The sequence below is a fragment of the Tupaia chinensis genome, unplaced genomic scaffold (assembly GCF_000334495.1).
Source record: "Tupaia chinensis unplaced genomic scaffold, TupChi_1.0 Scaffold000318_1, whole genome shotgun sequence".
Lineage (NCBI taxonomy): Eukaryota > Metazoa > Chordata > Mammalia > Scandentia > Tupaiidae > Tupaia > Tupaia belangeri.
In genome coordinates, this window is record NW_006159811.1 from 5,054,713 (window position 1) to 5,074,639 (window position 19,927).

General features: G+C 37.9%; 1 protein-coding gene across 1 annotated transcript in view; it reads right to left on the reverse strand.

Moving 5' to 3' along the window:
* FRAS1 (Fraser extracellular matrix complex subunit 1) overlaps positions 1–19,927 on the reverse strand; it is a 321,939-nt gene that overhangs the window by 141,156 nt on the left and 160,856 nt on the right. The window contains 2 exon segments of the mRNA XM_027773018.1: positions 1,459–1,637; positions 8,455–8,608. Coding sequence (XP_027628819.1) covers positions 1,459–1,637; positions 8,455–8,608 — 333 coding nt within the window.

Below are 19,927 nucleotides of genomic sequence, written 5' to 3' on the forward strand. Positions count from 1 at the left end.
GCCCCCAGACGGCCTTAGCGGGTCACATGAACATTACATTTTCTCTGACACTTTGCCAAATTCTTCTCTGTATCCATTTAAACACCCTTTCGTAGCTGTTAATTCCTGATTCCTTTTATTTCTGTTTAATTCTTTATTCCCAATGTGTGCTTATCAGAGGTCTGTCCAATTTTATTGGTCTTCTCAAAGAATCAGTTTTTGTACTCATTTATCATTCCAAGCATTTTATAATCCATTGATTCCTCTGCTTATCTCTACTAATTCCTTCTTTTCTCTTTCCTTAGGTTTCCCTTGTGGTTCTCAGGCTTCTTGAGGTGAATATTTAGTCCATTTCTTTTCACGCATTCTTGCTCAGTAATAAAAGCTTAAGGCCATCAATTTTCTTCTGAGTATAATTCTGTCCATAGCATTTAAATTTTCATAAGTTATTTCCTCATCAATATTTCTTAGTAGTTTGCTGTTTTGATTTCTTTAAAGACCTAGTAATTATTTAGAAGACTTTTTTTTTAATTGCCAGAGGGTGCATGCATGCACGAGAGAGACAGAGGAAGAGAGTGAGAAAGTATGCTCCAATGGGACGTGGTCATGCCACAATCCCTTCTTCTCCATTTCTTCATCCAGCAAGGATTTGGGGCAAGAGGCACACACCCCTAGTATGTTTTCCAAGCTGCCAAGAGCTGGGCCTTGAATCCCATAGTTGGTCATAGGATCTAGCTCCCTTAACTGCTGGGCCACAGGACCAGATCAGGACTCCATTTTAAATGTTTGAAGTGGTTTCAATTTTTTATTTCCCCTTTAATGATTAATTTCTAATCATATTCATAATGTCCAGAGAATGTACCCAGGCTAATTTCTTGTTCTTTAATGAGGGTGTCCTTATGGCCTGGTATAACTGATCAATTGTTATAAATGGCATAACAAACCTTTACATCGTGCTTAGTATATAACATACAATATTCTAAATGCCTTTTATGTATGTATTAACTCATTAAATCCCCTCAATAATTCCATCTCACAGGCAAGGAAAGTGAAGCACAAGAATTTTGCCCAAGTAATTTGGCCAAAGTTTGTAGTGAATAAGTAGCAGAGCTGACGTTAGAATCAACTACTCAGGTATAAGTTTATGATCATAATTATCATAAGAGAGTAAATGTTCCAAGAACATTCCAAAAAAAAGATAAGATGTTTTTCTTCATATGATATGTTCATATTTAAAAACACTGTTCTCTGAATAATGTGGCCATGATCTAAAATAAACCTCTTTGTTATGGATGACTCTGCTTGGGGAGATATTCCCACATCTAAACTGACATATTAAAAAAACCTCCAATGCTATGAATTATATTTTTCTTCCTGGAAACATGGCTTCCAGGAAACTGCAGAAAATCACCCAAATTGTTTATATGTAAGGGTGATGGTTTTCATGTGACTTCAGAAAACTCAAGAAGCAGCATGTACCTGGAAGCGGAAGGCGTCACTCTGGGCTGGGGCCCCCGAGTGCCTGTACCACACGATGCCTTCGTCGATGTCCTGCTGGGTGAAGGTGCTGGTGGGCGTTGCTGTCCTCCCATCGGGCAGGTGCTGCCCTTGGTCCGTGGGACTGTCGGCAGGCATATTCACCAGGAGGACCACCTCCCCTAGGAGAGCACAGGCCACACAGTTACTGAGGGCACCTGGGAAAATAAGTCTGAGTGCTTATCCTCCTTTTCTACCACTTCGCTTCTGTAACAAACAAACAAAAAGTGATTCACTTCTTTATTATTATCTGAGTTGACAGAAAGGACATTAGCACAAAATTCAATAGATATTACTGAGTTCACCTTTAGATACAGAAGTCCCAGTTTTTCAAGTAAAAAACAAAGCCATTCAGTGACAACTCATGTATGAAGATACTAACTTGTATTTAGTAAAATTACATAAGGAGACCCAAACAGTGAATGCTGTAAACCAATATTGAATACTGGACATTGAATGGATTCATTTCTAACCACAAATTTGTAAGGAAAAGAAAATGTTTTCCAACCAGGAAGTTCTTAGTGCAAACACAATGGAAAATTAGAAACAATTCAGTGACAGTTATTCTGGAGAGAATTCTGTCCATTGAAAAATAATAACAGTGAACACAAGAAAACATATGGCAGGCACCGCACTGTCTTTTATGTGTTGGTTCAAAGCCAACTCCACCTAGTCCAGCTGTGTGAGCTTGCTTAGGTGCCATAAGTTTCTGTTCCTCTGGTAAAAATGAGAACAGAACATGCTTTACAGGTGCTGAAAAACAATGTTGGTTGTCCTTATCATTATTTCCGTTTAATCCTTCTGAATGACACTATCATTTTTATTTTACAGATGAAGTTCTTCAGGCTCAGAGAAGTTTAATTATTTGTTGGGGAGGTCACACAAAAGATAAATAGATGAACCAGGATCTGAACTCACAGTCTTTGTCATGAAGTTCAGTGGCCAATCATCATTATTTTCTGTGCCTATACCAGTATTTACCCTCCTAATCATGTTTTCTCTTCCTTTGGTCTTTAAATTTGATTAGAACTGAAACAAACAAAAAAAAAATCTCAATCTAAACACTACTGTTTTTTACTGCTTATTCTTCACTGGAAGCTACTATTTTCTTAAAGTGAGATCACAAATACAGAGGTGTTATAGAAACAATTAAAATTTCACAAGAAGATGCCTGGGAAGTGAAGACCAAATGTTGGACTGGATGAATTACTGAAAACAGAAGCTTCGATATCATGAAATTGCATCTAAAAATAAATCTGAAAGAAGTCACCCTACCACTCTGATAGTGAGAGGGATAGAAATGTAAAATATTCTGAAAGGAAATTTCCACAATGAAACTATGGAGCCTACAAAATATTCAAATACTCATATCTCACCTATTCAGAAAACAGAATTTCCTAGTAAGGCAATAAAACTATTGGGTCATCAGAAAAGTCATGATGCATTTCTCTGCAAAATTGTGTCATGACTTTTCTAATGACTCAATATTATTCATATTTAAAAATCACTTCCATGCTGTACAGATGAACAGGAATCACTGGACACTGGCTAATTCCATAAATTTCAACTTGGTAAATTGTCATTAAATACCTATTAGGTGCCAGTGCTAGACTCTTCAAAGGTAGAAGATTCAAAGATAAGCAAGATGCAGCTCCTAACCATGAAGATCAGCCCCAAAAGACACTGGGAGCCATCCTGAGATTTTCAGCAGGTGAACAGCAGGAACCGATTTAAAACACACATGCATGATCAGTACAAAAGAAGGCTGGACTTACTCTACAAAAAATGGTAACAATAGTATCTAACATTTATGAAATGTAGACAGTTTGACCAATTATGAGGCCACTGCAAATTCCAGAGATGGAGACCTGAAATAAAGCAAGAGAGGCAAGATTGAAGAAAAAGAAACAGATCCAAGAGTTCTGAGTAAGTGGATGCAATGGAACCTGAGAACCACCTGTTGGACTGGGTGACTGGATGTTGATGATGAGTGTAAACAGAAAGACGAGGAGGTTGGGGGGAAGCACCCAGTACTGGATATGCTGAATGCAGGTGCCTTTGGACAAACCCATACACAGAAACAGAGAAATACAGTATTTTGTGGGGTTCACTACAGAGAGGTGAGAGCAAAACTTTTGTGTAGTACCTCTGCTTTTATCATGACAATGCTAAGGGAGATGACACCTTAACCATATGAAAATCTAGGTTTCAAAAAACTGGATCAATAAATGGCATAATGGTTATGTCACTAGACTCCCACGTAGTTGACTGTGGTTTGAGTCCCGGACCTGGCAGCTTAAAACTCATGCCGGGTGCGTGTGTATGCATGCCCTCCGGAGAGGAGAACAGAGGAGAAGGTATTGTGGCATGGCCATCCCCTTTGGGAGGCTGGGGGGGGTGGGGGGGTTGATTTCTTGCTTTCTGTCTCTCTGTTTCTCTCTGTCTCTCCAGCGAGCCCACAGGCCCTATAGCAAAATCCTCTCTCCCAAAAAAAGGCAAAAAAAAAAAAAAATCCCACTTGGGATTTATTTTATACTAAAGTCTATATTTAAGAATTTCAAAAGGAAAATTTAATAGGAATTAATCATTGGTATCTCATTTGACTCTCCATGAATTTTATTGGGTTGTTGGGAGAGTCATGATGTATTTTTGCATAGAAAAACATAGAAAAATACTTCATGACTCTCCCAACAACCTAATATTTTGAGATTAAGATAATTTGTATTAATACTTTCTTACACTATAGTAAATATAAATGATTTAGAGTTGTCAGTATGTTGGATTAAGTCAGATTCTCTTTCAAATGATACTCAAATTACTTAATAAAATCACCTCATTAAATTTGCTTTTGAATCTATAAAATAGCTAAGGGTACAAATGTTAATCAACTTGTTGAACTTTCCATTTGAAAATGCTGGTAGGGCTGTGAGTGGTTGAATTTAGCTCCTTTACACACATACTATATAAGTAATTTACATTTGGTTCCATTCCAAGGTTGGTTCGTCTTAAAAAATCTAAAGCCCAATTCGAACATTCTAAAGTGATGAGGGAGTGTGCAGTGGCAAGGTGTCAAGGAGATAGGGGCTCCACAAATTCACACCATTGGGAAGGATGGAGATAGATAGGTATGTTTGTGCCAAGCAGCCTTCCAGTTCCCACCACCTTTTTCACCCTTGAATGGTTCCTAAGGGTAACATGATTCGATTATTATTAATGCGGAGCTCTGGACACACAAAAAGATTATGTTCGCAGGAAGAAGTTAATTAAGAGATTTATAGCAGGAAGGGGTCACAGTAAAGTCTACTTGGCATTTACCAAGCTGAAATGGCAAACTTTATCTGCTTAAATACCACGTAAATTCAGCATTGTTCTGTTTCATACTTAATGGAATATTGGACTATTTCTAGGAAATTCAAAGGCTTAACTTTCTGGCTTTTAATAATCAAGATAAAGGCACAAAATTTAACAATCAAAAGAGTTATAGATTTTTAGAGATGAAAAGGACTTAAAAATTACCTAGCTTAAATTAGCGTTTGAAAGTATGATGAGAATAGGTTACTCTTCAAATTATACGTGGAAAAACAGTACCTTTACAGTGGAGAAATCTGGTGTATATCACTTTAACCGAGTAATCTGTTAGTAAACATCATCAGCAATATGATATAGTGATGTCATGTATCTCCTGATATGACGCACTAAGAAAAAGGAAAAGGCATAACCTTAAGAATAAGTGGAGCCAGCAGGTGGCATAGTTGTTAAGGTGCTTGACCCCACATGACTTACTCTGTGGTTCAAATCCCAGACTGGTGGCTTGAAAACATGCTGAACATTTTTGCATGTGTGGCCAAAATCCCAAGAAAATGGAGGAGAAGGGATTGTAGCGTGGCCATCCTCCTGGGGTGTGATTTCTTATTTTCCCTCTCTCTGTTCCCCTCCAGTAAGCATGCATACCCTGTGGGTACAATAACCTATACTTTTAAAAGAGTCACTAGGTAAATTCAAATAGAGTGATAGTCTACAAATACCTAATCAGTATTTTTCAAATTTATAAAGGTCCTTAAAGCTAAAGACTGAGACCTGTCACAGAAGAAAATCAAGGAAACACAACAATTACACGTAATTTTAGATTCTGGGTTGAATCAGAAAAAGGGGATTAATGGGGAACTGGCAAAATTTGAATAAGGTCTATATATTAACTAATTAGTATTGAATCAGTGTACATTTTCTGGCTTCAATAATTGTTCTATGGTTATGTAAGAGGTTAACTTTAGGGGAAGATGGGTAGAGGGTATTCAAGAGCTCTCTGTACAATATTTATAATTTTTCAACAAGTAAGCCTAAGGATTTTTGGTTTATTCTTAGTTTTTGCTATAGGGCACATGCACTTGCAAGAGACAGAGAGGGGAAAGTGAGGAATCACCCTCCAGTGGGGAATGGCCACACTGCAATCCCTCCTTCTCCCTTCTCTTCTTGGGAGTTTGGGCACAAGCTGACACACACACCCAGCATGATTTTCAAGCTACAGGGTCCAGGATTCAAACTGGGGTCAGCCATCTGGGAGTCCAGTACTAACCACCATGCCAACTGCTGGCCCCAACCTAAGGTTATTTTTAAATTAAAAGATTTTTTTTTAAAATCGTGCTGAATGAATCTCTGAGGAAAGCCCTTGGCTCAAAAAGGTACCCTTTCCTTCCTCAATATTACATAGGTATAATTAATGACACCTGAGACCTCAGCTAAACTGTTTTAAAATTATAATATTAATTCTTGATTAGATGGTACTTTTCAACATCTTTGCGGCTGTTGGAATTATTTTTAAATTGCACAAAAGTTCATTTTTTTCCTGACACAAAACATGATATTTAAAAAATCTGACTGCCCAGAGGAAAAGTCGATGATTCTTCCTGTGCTATTTAATGTGCCAAGTGAGTTTTTACTTTTAATGAATATAATCTTCATTTTTAAATGAGGAATTCCTTTCTCTCTATAGCATTTTGTTATTTCCTGACTGTTTCAATTCCATCTTTTATGCCTTTAAATTATTTTAAATACTCTTATTTCACAGTATTTGTAAGATTATTCCTTAATGTGAAATACTTGGGATTTTAATCTTCTTGTTTGTTTTGGTTCTAATACCATAGATTGTTTCCTCATATGTTCCATGATTTTAAATTCTAAGCTAATTCTTCAGTGGCTTTCTCTGTGGCCTAGTTGAGGGTGGGTCTTTTTATTTTTTTTAAATTTGTCGGAGGGGTTATGTGCTCACCAGAGACAGAGAGAGAAAGCAAGAAAGCATTCCTCTTCACAGTCAGACTGGAATCCCTTCTCCGCTTTCCCCCCTTGTCGGGATTTTGGTCCTGCACACACATGTGTTCTTGTGTTTCTCAAATCTTGAGGTCTGGGACTCCAACCGCTAGGTTGGCTATGAGAAAATCTGGCTGCGTTAACCACCAGGCCATGGCCAGCTCAAGGGTGGACCTTCTATAGTAATTTCTACTAGCTTCTGCAAGGAACGTAAGGAGCTTCATTGGCCTAAGATTAATTCCCATATAATGTCTCAGCTTTGGTTTTCTCAGACAGGGTGCATAGTGTAATTTAACCCCAGAACTTCAGGAGAAATACACATGAAATTCTGAATTCTTGACATCTTGCTTTCTATCCTTTCCCTGTAAGTGAAGGGATTCCCTTTTAGAGTCCTATTTTTATGCAGGGTCTTAATTCCAACTCCCTATCTCTGCAAGGGTTTTAAACCTAAAGCCCAGAGGTCATTGAGACATATATAATCCCCCTTTAGTTCATACACAGACTGATTTCAATACGTTCTTCATTGCTGGCATCTGAAGACTTTTCTCTATTCTTGGGAGGTCAGCTATAAATGCCTTATAATATATAATTCCTATTATATATTATTTAACATTCCTAGGTAACAATGATGGGAAGTATGTACTCCACTACCTTGCTGGGGATGGGAGTGTGAATGGAGATCTTATAAAAATGACTTAGGTAATTTATAAAAAATGTTTCACTGGGGCCAGCAGATGGCGTAATGGTCACATCACTGAACTCCCATGTAGTCGACCACAGTTTGAGTCCTGGATCCTGTGGTTTAAAACTCTCACCAGGCATATATGCATGTGTACTCAAAATCCCAGGATGAGGATGGAGAGGAAGGGGTAATGGCATGGCCATCCCCTCTGGGAGAATGATTTTTCACTTTCTGTCTCTCTGTCTTTCTAGTGAGCACACATGCCCTATAGCAAAAAATCTCTCTACAAAAAGTTTTATTAAGAAGTCTAGTGATGTACCAAGAGGGATAGAAAGTGCAGTCTGAGAGTCTGACCTTTGAAATTAAATGGGCATATATTAGTTAGGTAGTGGTAACTTTTTTTTTTTTTTTTTTTGGAGAGGTTTTTGCTCTAGAGCATGTGTGCTCACCAGAAAGACAGAGAGAGACAGAGATCGAAAGCGAGAACTCACTCCCCAGGGGTGATGGCCATGCTGCAATCCCTTCTCCTCCATTCTTCTCTCGAGATCTTGGGCATGCATGCACACATGCCCAACACGCACAAGCCATCGGGTCCAGGACTTGAACCATGGTCAACTACATGGGAGTCCAGCGACATAGCCATTAGGCCAACTGCTGGTCCCAGTTGAGTAACTTTTAGCAAGCTACTTTACCCCAGTATTCTCATTTGCAAAATGAACTTATTTTGAAACTTAAATTTAAGGTTTTATATATATATATATAAAATTTCATACACTTCCTAATAAATGTGTATAATGCAGGAGCTATCACGATTATTCCTTTTAAAGGAGCTATGTGAAATATTAGAAACTGTAGTTAATTGAAATCACCTTGCTGTTGTGGTACTTTAAAAAAAGCAAGTCCTAGACTGCTGAATGCAAAGATAAAACCATACCAAAGGAAAAAGGAGTTACCAAATTTGGGGTGGTCTTGTGTGATCTTGTAGATGATTTCTTCGGCACTGGTCCCTGGAGCTTCGGCTTGTAAGATTCTGTTGGTAATCTGCAGCATCCCACCTTCTGGAACCCACACCATTGAATTAGCCACAAGTCGAAGACCTCCATCATTCTAGAATAAGGGAAGGGTAAAGAATTAGGGCCAAACAGAATAAGTAAATATCAGTCCCTAAAAACCTAAGTTATCAGATCTTACTATTGATAAAATCATCTAATACAAAAGAGAACTTCATGGCTTTAGAGTCACACTGTGGACTGAGTATATTACATGGGGATATACATATATGTATATATCCTGCTTTTTCTTTTAATTCGTCATAAACAAACAAGTTATGCAATTCAGGAAGACTAGGTCTTTCTTTTCCTTTCTTTCACCTGTCCTTCTCTCCATCTACCCACATGCAAAACTTATTCACTAAGCACCTAGTGTGTGCCAGCTCTTTTGCTAGAGAATTGTTGTATATGAGGGTGTCTGAAGCTAGACCTCAACTCTAGGACTTAAAGTCTAGAGGGAGATGTTTCACAAGTGATACTCTATAGGAAGCACAAGCAGGGAGCTGTAGAAGAATAGAAGGAAGTCTTGGATTTTTCTAAGAAAATAGCATTTCCTTTGAATAGCAGAAAAATGGGCTTTCTAAGTAGAGAAGAGATGAAACAGAATCCAGGCAGAGGGCCCAGCTTACGCCAAGGCAAAGATGTGAACCAAAGCACTGTGTGTTTGAAAAATAAAATCCAGGAGTCTAGTGCCAGTAGAACTCAGGGATCTGAGGATGAGGGTAAATAAAAAGTGACACTGTCTTAAGGAAGGTTAGTAGAAGGTAGAAGTTGTGCTAAAAATCTCAATTTATCTTACAGGTACTAGAAATTCAACACCCATCTTCAGAGAAGGAAATGGGATGATCAGATTTAGGGTTCAGAAAGACAAGAGTCCAACAGCAAGAGATGGAAGTGACTAGCATTGGGATGAATCTAGAGTGGGAGAAGCCATTTTAAAAGTTCTTGTAATGGCTCAGGGGAGAGAAGACAAGGCCTAAAAGAAGATAATTGCAGTGGGAATGGATAGTTAAAACAGATTCCAAGAACACTATAGAAGCAGGATTGACAGGCTTCAACCGCTGATTGAAAGTGAAGCAACAACAGTTGGGAGTAGCAAGTTGGAAGAAATTACCTATTTTAGCACTCCTGAGGAGGCACCATTTAATTGCTAAAACTAATGTCATTAAAAAAATACTGCCATTCTTGATATGCAAGGTGTGCATGCTCTTCCAAAGCCTCATAATTGACATTTTCTGCAGAATGAGATTACTAAGGGCTACCGTGTTCAGTTTTCAAAAAATCATAAATCTGGTATTTTAGAAGAGAGCATTTCAGAAGAGATTTTTTTTTCCTGTAGGGCACATACACTTGCAGGGCTAGGGGTGGGTGCAGAAAAAGAGAAAGAGCGACAAATTACTCCCCAGAGGGGATGAGAAGGAACAGTTTTTTTCAAATTATTATTATTACTTTCAAATATGTCAGTAAACAGAACAGAGGGAGCAGTACTGTTTGTTATCTCAGGGGGAGGATATTCAGAGAACAGGACAACTCTTCTTTTGTAGTCAAGGATACTTGAGCATTTCCCCTCTCAGGAGGCAATCATGCCAATTTTTAGCATATACCCCAGGAAACTGACTGAACCAGTGCCCAGGAGAACAGTGGCAAAAGCACTTTCTATACTGATTAGTGTTCAGGGGCAGCATCCCACAGAATTTTCTCCTTTCACCATTGATATAGCCTGCTATTTACAAAACATCAAAAGTACATAAAAATATAGCATATTATCTACCAGAATTCTAGGGAAAAGACTCTATTAACTACAGCAGAGTTTTATACACCATGATACACCTGTGTCTAGGTTTCTTATTGGTCGAAATCTTTCTAATAGCAGTAGCTTAGTGAATTTTGATTGTGTTTATGGAGATGAGTCCCACACTAACAACTACATTATTGATAAAACAATGTGTTTTTTCATATTCCAAGCAAGTAAAACACTGGAACCCAAATATACCTCCCTATATAACTCTCTTGCTATATGCCTACCTTGACTATACTTTATCAATATGACACACTATAACTCCTGTATGAGTGGATCTTTATAGAAGACAGTATTCCTTGTAACTTAGTGTTCAGAGATAACCAAAACCTAGAAGTTTTTGAGGGGATCTTCAAAATGTCCATGGAATGCATGTAAAAAAAGTGGACTAGGTTATGGAAGTAGTGTGCCACAGCAGAATAAAACCTTTTGCTGATATATACTTAAAAAACTAGTAGAATTACCAAATGTGCACAATATAATGCAATATTCAATGTCAAATAAGGCAAATATATCTATATGTGAATTGATAGTCATATGTATGTATGCTTTGCAAAATCATGCTACACTCCACAAAAATGTAGAGTGATTATATGTAAGTCAGAAAGCATAATAAAAAATTTGAAAGAAACATTTTAAAAGCTGAGAAATAAAATTTTAAAAATATATGCAAAAAAGTTTGTGGAAAATGCATACTATGAAAAAACATGCATGGATTGCAAAAATTTTTTGCACCAAAATAAACTCGTACTTTAATTCCATTTTCCTTGAACTTTTTGAAGTACCTTCATAGTAAGTTCATAATCTCAGATCCCACGCCAAATCTTCTGAATCAGAAACTGCATTTTAAGAAGAACTGTAGGAAATATGTGGGTAAGCTAAAGTGTAAAAAACATGTTCTAGAGTACAAACTACAATGGTTCTAGAATTGTTCTCCTAAACATTTATAGGTGGGTCTTTTGAAATATTTATAATAGCTAATACAGTATGTCTCTATTCTGAATTAGTTGTTTATAATTCTTAAGATAGACAATGCTTACTAAAGAAGAGAAGGATATTTTTTGTGTTTTTGCATATCAGCAAGATGGCAGAGCCTTCAACTCCCCACAGAAACGCTAATTTTAACAACCCCACAGACAACAATACCTTCCTGGGAGCCTAGGAGTTCAACTGAACGATTCCAGCACTCTAGTAAACCAAAACAATCCAAAAGTAGATGCACTAAAGATGGTAAGGAGAATAGTTTCACTTTACCTATATGATTCTCCTTCAAGATGGTACAAATTAATAAGAGAGACTCCTTCGGCCTGTGATTTCACCCACAGGGGTAAGTGAGAGTGAAGCAAATGCTCAGTTTCCCCAGCCCGGGACACTGCCCAAAAGGCCAACTTTGGTCTCACCCTACCCAGAACACTGAATAAATTAGCATTGTGGAAGAGTCTGGGGATAGCTAAGAGCAGGTAAAAGGGGTGGGAGCTCACAGCAACCACCCTGTGGATCTTAACAAACAGTTACAGATCCAACTAGCTCATGGACTCCACCCAGAGCTCTGTCTATGAACTCTGTAAGATGACTTACCCACATAGCCCTCAGCTACCTGACAAGTGCCCCTAACACTCCAAGTATACCTCCCCTTAGCTGGCACTCCAAGCTTCCCTGCAGAGAGTGCATGTAGGTCTCTGTATAGTGCACATGATTTCCTGCAGACAACGCACAGATATGACTTGACTATGTTGGATTGTGAAAAGGCATACGACTCTGAACACTTAAGGGCAATACCAGGGGAAAATAAATGGAAAGTATTCAGCACCTAACTTAGCTTTGCTGGGTCAAGAGAAGGCACAAAGAGAGGCAAGAATTGTGAAACAGGCGTATCCACATAAGTGGTGTGAGAGACCCACTCCCCACAAAATCTTTATTTGGGCTTCTTCTCCCTTGAAGCTAGGCAGTAGAGACTGGAGAAGGCAATTGCTTCTCAAATATAAATACAGCAATGTAAGGCTTCAAAGAACATGAAAAAAATGCAGAAACATGACATCACCAAAGAAATCAAATAAAGCTACACTGGCTCACCTTAATGAATTAAAGACCTAAATATTTGAGAATAACCATCTTAAAGAAGCATAATTAGCAACAAGAAAACACTGATAGATAACTAACCAATATTTTGGGGGAAAAAAAACCACATGAACAAAATGAAAAGTTCAACAGAGAGATAAAAACCATAAAAAAGATTCCCAGACATTGGTCTTGACAACTTTCTTTTGTACATAACACTGAAAGTACAGGCAATAAAAGCAAAGATAAGCAAAATTACATCAAACTAACATGACAGCAAGGGAAACAATCAACAAATAAAAATACAACCTACAGAATAGAAGAAAATATTCCTCTCATCATATATCTGATGAGAGGGGGAGAAAGCACTCCCATAACAGTCTCACCATAATCCCTTCTCCTCCATCTCCCCATCCTTTTGAGATGTGGGGCAGGCATGCACACATACCTTGTGCGTTTTCAAGCAACCAGGGCTGAGATTTGTTTATTTATTTATTTATTTATTTTTAATTTTTTTCTGAAACCTTTTATAAATTAATTTACATTCATTCCCTAAACATCGTCATAGCATACAAAGTGTGATTTCCCATCCAGAATATACTGCAGAGTGGCTTAACCATACATGTTATCATCAATAATTTTCCATTTCTAGTTATATATATTTTTTACTCCTATTTCTGACCCTCTGTCCTTTCCCACCCTCTTCCCACACTATCTCTGGTGTCTACAGACCAGGGCTGAGATTTGAAATGCAGTCAGTCATGTTGGATTCAGCTCCCTTAACCACGAGGCTACAGGGCCAGCCCTGAGGATTTTTTATATATATTGAATACAAATCCCCTGACTCCTTTTTTAAAGATAGCTGTAAAAGTTTTTCTTTTTTCTTTTTCTTCTTCTTCTTTTTTTTAGAGGTTTTTGCTGTAGGGCACATGTGCTCACCAGACAGAGAGAGACAGAGAGACAGAAAGCGAGAAATCACCCCCCAGGAGGGATGGCCATGCCGCAATCCCTTCTCCTCTGTTCTCCTCTCAGGATCTTGGGCACGCACCCACACGTGCCCAGCGTGAGTTTTAAGCCACCAGGTCCAGGACATGAACCACAGTCGGCTACATGGGAGTCCAGCGACATAGCCATTACACTAACTGCTGGTCCCAATTTTTAATTTTTCTTAACATGGGGGGAGAGATAAGTAACTTTGATAGGATAGCACAATCCTCCTACCTTAGCCTTCCCAGCATGTATAGACACTCATTGCAGCACCTTGTGTGCTTAGGTTGGTCCAGTATTTGATCATAGGCCTTCTATGATGCTCCAGCATCAGGCAGCAGTACCCTAGCACTTATGCCACTGTGCCACTGTGACTGGGCTGAAAGTCCTTTAATAGATATGTGATTTGGAAAGGTCTCCTACCAATCTGTGACATCCTCTCATCTTCTTAATAGTTCTTTTTTTTATTCTTACCTTTGATGATGTTTATATATATTTTTTCTTTTATGAATAATGCTTTTGGCATGTTAGTTAAATTTATTGAGAGGATAGATCATATGCTAAGGGAAAATGAAAAGTTCAACAGAGAGATAAAAACCATAAAAAAGATTCCCAGACATTGGTCTTGACAACTTTCTTTTGTACATAACACTGAAAGTACAGGCAATAAAAGCAAAGATAAGCAAAATTACATCAAACTAACATGACAGCAAGGGAAACAATCAACAAATAAAAATACAACCTACAGAATAGAAGAAAATATTCCTCTCATCATATATCTGATGAGAGGGGGAGAAAGCACTCCCATAACAGTCTCACCATAATCCCTTCTCCTCCATCTCCCCATCCTTTTGAGATGTGGGGCAGGCATGCACACATACCTTGTGCGTTTTCAAGCAACCAGGGCTGAGATTTGTTTATTTATTTATTTATTTATTTTTAATTTTTTTCTGAAACCTTTTATAAATTAATTTACATTCATTCCCTAAACATCGTCATAGCATACAAAGTGTGATTTCCCATCCAGAATATACTGCAGAGTGGCTTAACCATACATGTTATCATCAATAATTTTCCATTTCTAGTTATATATATTTTTTACTCCTATTTCTGACCCTCTGTCCTTTCCCACCCTCTTCCCACACTATCTCTGGTGTCTACAGACCAGGGCTGAGATTTGAAATGCAGTCAGTCATGTTGGATTCAGCTCCCTTAACCACGAGGCTACAGGGCCAGCCCTGAGGATTTTTTATATATATTGAATACAAATCCCCTGACTCCTTTTTTAAAGATAGCTGTAAAAGTTTTTCTTTTTTCTTTTTCTTCTTCTTCTTTTTTTTAGAGGTTTTTGCTGTAGGGCACATGTGCTCACCAGACAGAGAGAGACAGAGAGACAGAAAGCGAGAAATCACCCCCCAGGAGGGATGGCCATGCCGCAATCCCTTCTCCTCTGTTCTCCTCTCAGGATCTTGGGCACGCACCCACACGTGCCCAGCGTGAGTTTTAAGCCACCAGGTCCAGGACATGAACCACAGTCGGCTACATGGGAGTCCAGCGACATAGCCATTACACTAACTGCTGGTCCCAATTTTTAATTTTTCTTAACATGGGGGGAGAGATAAGTAACTTTGATAGGATAGCACAATCCTCCTACCTTAGCCTTCCCAGCATGTATAGACACTCATTGCAGCACCTTGTGTGCTTAGGTTGGTCCAGTATTTGATCATAGGCCTTCTATGATGCTCCAGCATCAGGCAGCAGTACCCTAGCACTTATGCCACTGTGCCACTGTGACTGGGCTGAAAGTCCTTTAATAGATATGTGATTTGGAAAGGTCTCCTACCAATCTGTGACATCCTCTCATCTTCTTAATAGTTCTTTTTTTTATTCTTACCTTTGATGATGTTTATATATATTTTTTCTTTTATGAATAATGCTTTTGGCATGTTAGTTAAATTTATTGAGAGGATAGATCATATGCTAAGGGATCTTACCACAGAAATAAGTAAGTAAGTAAGTAAATAAAATGAATAAAGAGGGCAAACGGAAACTTTGGGAGGTAATGAATATATCTATGACCTTGATGGAAGTGCCATTTTCATGATACATACTTATTCCCAAACTCATCAAGTTGATATATTAAATATGTAGAATGTTTCACATGTCAATTACATCTCAACAAAGTGGTTTTTAAAAAAGAAGCATAAATCTTCCTACATATCCTAACATAGCTGTTTTTTTTTCCATTTCTTTCTTTTGAAAGAGGGTCCAGAGAAGACTCAGAAGAGATGGATAGAAAACTATACACCATTTTTTACTACAGCATGTGTCAAAAAGTCACAATTTAATCTAATTTCCCCAAGGGTTCTGACATTCTGGAATTTATCTCCTTGTAGTCTCCCCCCACCCTCCTGCATAATGGTGTATGCATCCCATATTCCGGTCAGCTCAAGAAATTAGCTATATTACCAGCTGTATAATCTCCTGCCCAATGATGTTGTACAAATCCTCTGGAGTACCACATTAGTAGGCAATGAAATCTCAACAAGTAAAATTGGTGGCATGATTGAAACAGTGGGTAAAATTAAATTGTTCTTCTAATTCATTTCATAGAACAAGAGGCCATACAGAAACGTTGGTAATAAAGTTTAGGTATTACAAATTTTATTATAAGTAAAAGTATTAATGTTGTAAAACAGAAGTAGGGCTCAAGCCTCTCTCCTTTGAGGGGAGAATTTCACAAACAAATAAATGAAAGTTACTCCATCAATCGAATTAAAGATAGGGCCATACATGATAAGATTTTTAGCTCAAATGGTAGTGTACTCAAACCTCAGGCCAAAATGTTCAAGATAAATATAAAATGACTATAGATGGTATAACAGCAACCCTATCATCTTATTTATTCTGTAAAAATATACCTTCTTTTGCAAGAGCTTGATTCCATAGCTCTTAAAATTTAATCTTGTAGAATACTGTGGACTTTAAGGAAGGAACATATAGGGTGGCAGATATAAGGTGAAATTTATCCACATGAAGAAAGAAACATAATTAGACTGCTTCCAGTTTGTCAATATATATATTAATATATGAGCCTCAGAAGTTTGATACTTTAGGTTACGAATATAGAACTTTTGTTCCATGTAGATTTCAACTGCTATGCATAAAAATAATTCATAAAGCTTATGAAAAATTCAACTAAAGTACAAGCTTATTTTGATTTAAAAAAATTGAAATCCATGCACAGTTTATGATACACATTTTCCATGAACTTTATGAAGACCTCTTGTGTGTGTGTGTGTGTGTGTGTGTGTAAAAGTGTATGTAAATTCTTTTTTTAAATTATTTTATTCATTTATTTATTATTATTTTCACATGAGTTTTGCCAGAGAGAGAGAGAGCGAGCGAGCAAGCTGCTAGGTTCGGGACTCGAACTGTGGTCAGCCATGTGGGAATTCCAGTGCCTTAACCACCGCATCACCGGCTGGCCCCAAGTGTATGTAAATTCTTAAATCAACAAATATTTCCTAAGCATTCACCTTTTAAGACACTGAATTGAAGAAATAAGCCCCACAAAAGTTGAAACCATGACCCATGGCAAGAACTTGTTTATGAGGTAAAGACTCTTATGCATATTTTAAAAAAATAAAATAAAGCATTCCTGGGGCTAGCAGATGGCATAATGGTTACATCACAGGACTCCCACATAGTCAACTGTGGTTCGAGTCCTGGATCTGGTGGCTTAAACTCATATCAGGCATGTGTGAGTGTGTGTGTGCCCAAAATTTCTAAAGGACAATGGAGGAGAAGGGATTGCAGTGTGGCCATTCCCCCCCCCACCCAGGGGGTGACTTCTTGCTTTCTGTCCCTTTGTCTGTCTGTCTGTCTCTCCAGTAAGTGCACGCTCCCTATAGCAAAAAATCTCTCTCTAAAAAAGCATTCTTGTACTATTGTTATTTGTAATTTTTATAAAATCATTATTATCAAACTAACTATGTCCTTTTAAGAAAGCCAATGAGACATAGGAATTAATCAAATTAATGGAAGGCACAACAGGGCTTTTTAGCTTCCCATGAACCTTACCACAGATAGACTGAGAGGACTCTCAGTAATGGAATTTTCCATTCCTTCATAGCATGATACTAGGGCAGGGAGGTTTTTAACATTAAAGCATTACTCAGTGCAGAAAATAACAACAACAAACAAGGTCAGAGAGATCATCAGATTTATTGGCAGTGTGGAAAAAGGCATGATTTCCAGAGGCACCTTAATTCATGAAAAAGAAAGTAATTCCTTCAAAGTCCAGCAATAGACAGAAGTCCAATGATAAGTATGACTTTTCTCTGCCCATATTATACCCTTTGTTAGATGCCAAATTGCTTTAGAGTCATGTCTCCAGCAGGCTTGGGCTTGGTAATCCACCCAATTAATGAAGGTCTGTTCAGTGAAGCATTCTTTATTCCTTTTTAATCTCTTATTTTCTTGCTTCCCTCCCCCAACAGAACATGTTTCAGCATCAGTCCTGTTTCTATTTTCTCCTCAGTGGCTCAATATAGGTCTGGAGGTGTCACTTAAGTTTATTCACTGCCAGGCCAAAATGTATGTTTGGGGAAAGTTATGTAGAACTTGAAAACCAAGGGTAGAACTGACAGCTATACTACTCAGTCCCAGATGACACACCCCAGTGTTATTATAGGTGACCTAGGGCTTCTCATATGATGTAAGAGTTTGATCAGAAGATGGGAACATGGGCACAGTCCCACTCAAGCAATTATCAATATATCATTCGTTTATTCATCCACTCAACAAAAATGTACTGAACTCCATGATAGTCCCTGTTCAAGAGAGTAAGACCAAAACAATCTCTGCTCTCACACAGCTTCCATTTTCTGTTACTTCCATCTAGGTTGCCAGGATAAGTTTTCTGCCGAATGATATTAAGATTAATTGGCAGATCCATGCACTAAGAATTAAACTGAAGTGCCTTGGCCATTCCACTTAACCCAATAGCTAGACATCGGCCAATAATCAGACTTACTCTAAATTTAATATACATGGGCCTCAGGGTAAGAACTTGCATGCCCATTTTTAGAAATGGATATTAGAATAAAATCAATCATGTCTGACTACACATCTCCTGCAAGCTGTAATGGCTGAGGTCATTTTTTTTCTTCTTGAGCCCACTAGACTTATGGTTATAAATAGCCTCACTTACAACAAGCTGTGGTGAGGTTAGAGGGAAGATTTCAGGAGACGTGAGGACCAATCTGCTGGGAAAGGACATTGAGGAATAACTAAACTACCGCCTCTATCCTGTCCATTACGGAATACACAACTATGTGACCAAAACATTGAAAATCACAGGCTGCCATGAGAAGAGCCTCTTGGTTAAGTGGAGGAGGCAGACACCTTTGAGATATGATAACGTGTATAGTATCCCTGACTGGACTGCTACGAAAGGTACTCACGCTGGAAAATGAACTTAACAAGCTAAGTGATGTATAGCGATGAAATGTATAAAAGAAATGAAAAGAAAATACATTATTAAAAAAATCACAGCTCCAGTACTAAATATTCTCATGAAAAGGAATGTGTTAAAACTGTTTCTTTCTTCAGTTTTCTCTTTTGGAAAATTAGAGATAGTAGTTGTGTAAACATCATAGAATGATCATGAAGATCAAATGACTATCCACATCAAGCTTTAGTAACCAGTAAATGTTAAAAACAGAACAAGGCCAACTTGATAGCCTAGTGGTTAAAGGTAGCCAGATCCTACATAGCTGACTGCATGGTTTCAATCCTGCATGGTTTCAATCCTGGCTTGTAAAAAACATGCCGAGCGTGTTACAAGCATGCTCAAAATCCTGACGGGGTAAAGAAAAGGAGAAGGGATTGTGATATGGACATGCCCCATTGGGAGGGTGCTTTCTCTCTCATAAGTGAACAAGTTCTGTGGCAAATTTAAAAAATAATAATAAAATAAAAATAAAAATAAAAAACAAAAACATCTGCCCTTAGCAGAATTTCCTTTAGAAGAAATAAGGTCTCATAGATTCTATTCTAATCTTCACCAAATAGTGTAAAGATCAGTAGAACAGATACAAGGAAAGGTATTTTGAATTCCTAAAAGAAAAAAAAAAGTACATATTATTTGTATTGGGTTGTCAGGAAAGTCATGACATGTTTTTGCATAGAAAAACATAGAAAATGATGTCATGACTTTCCTGACGACCTAATGTAATATTATCAATATTATAGTCAAATTTATTATCAGCACATCCTTATGGATGGCGAGGTTCTGGCCACTGGTTTATTACAAGGGCTAGAAGCCAGTTTTAGACTACTTCATGGATAAATCGGCACAGGGATGAAGAGATGAGAAGGGGGCCAGAAGGATGGACAAGATGAACACACTTTTCAAGAATCACCAACAGACACAGTCAATACCTATATGATTCACGGGTTATAAGGACTGCAAGGATTCTAAAACCCTGTACTGTGTGTTTCATTTATGAGTTAAAATTCTGTTTTTCA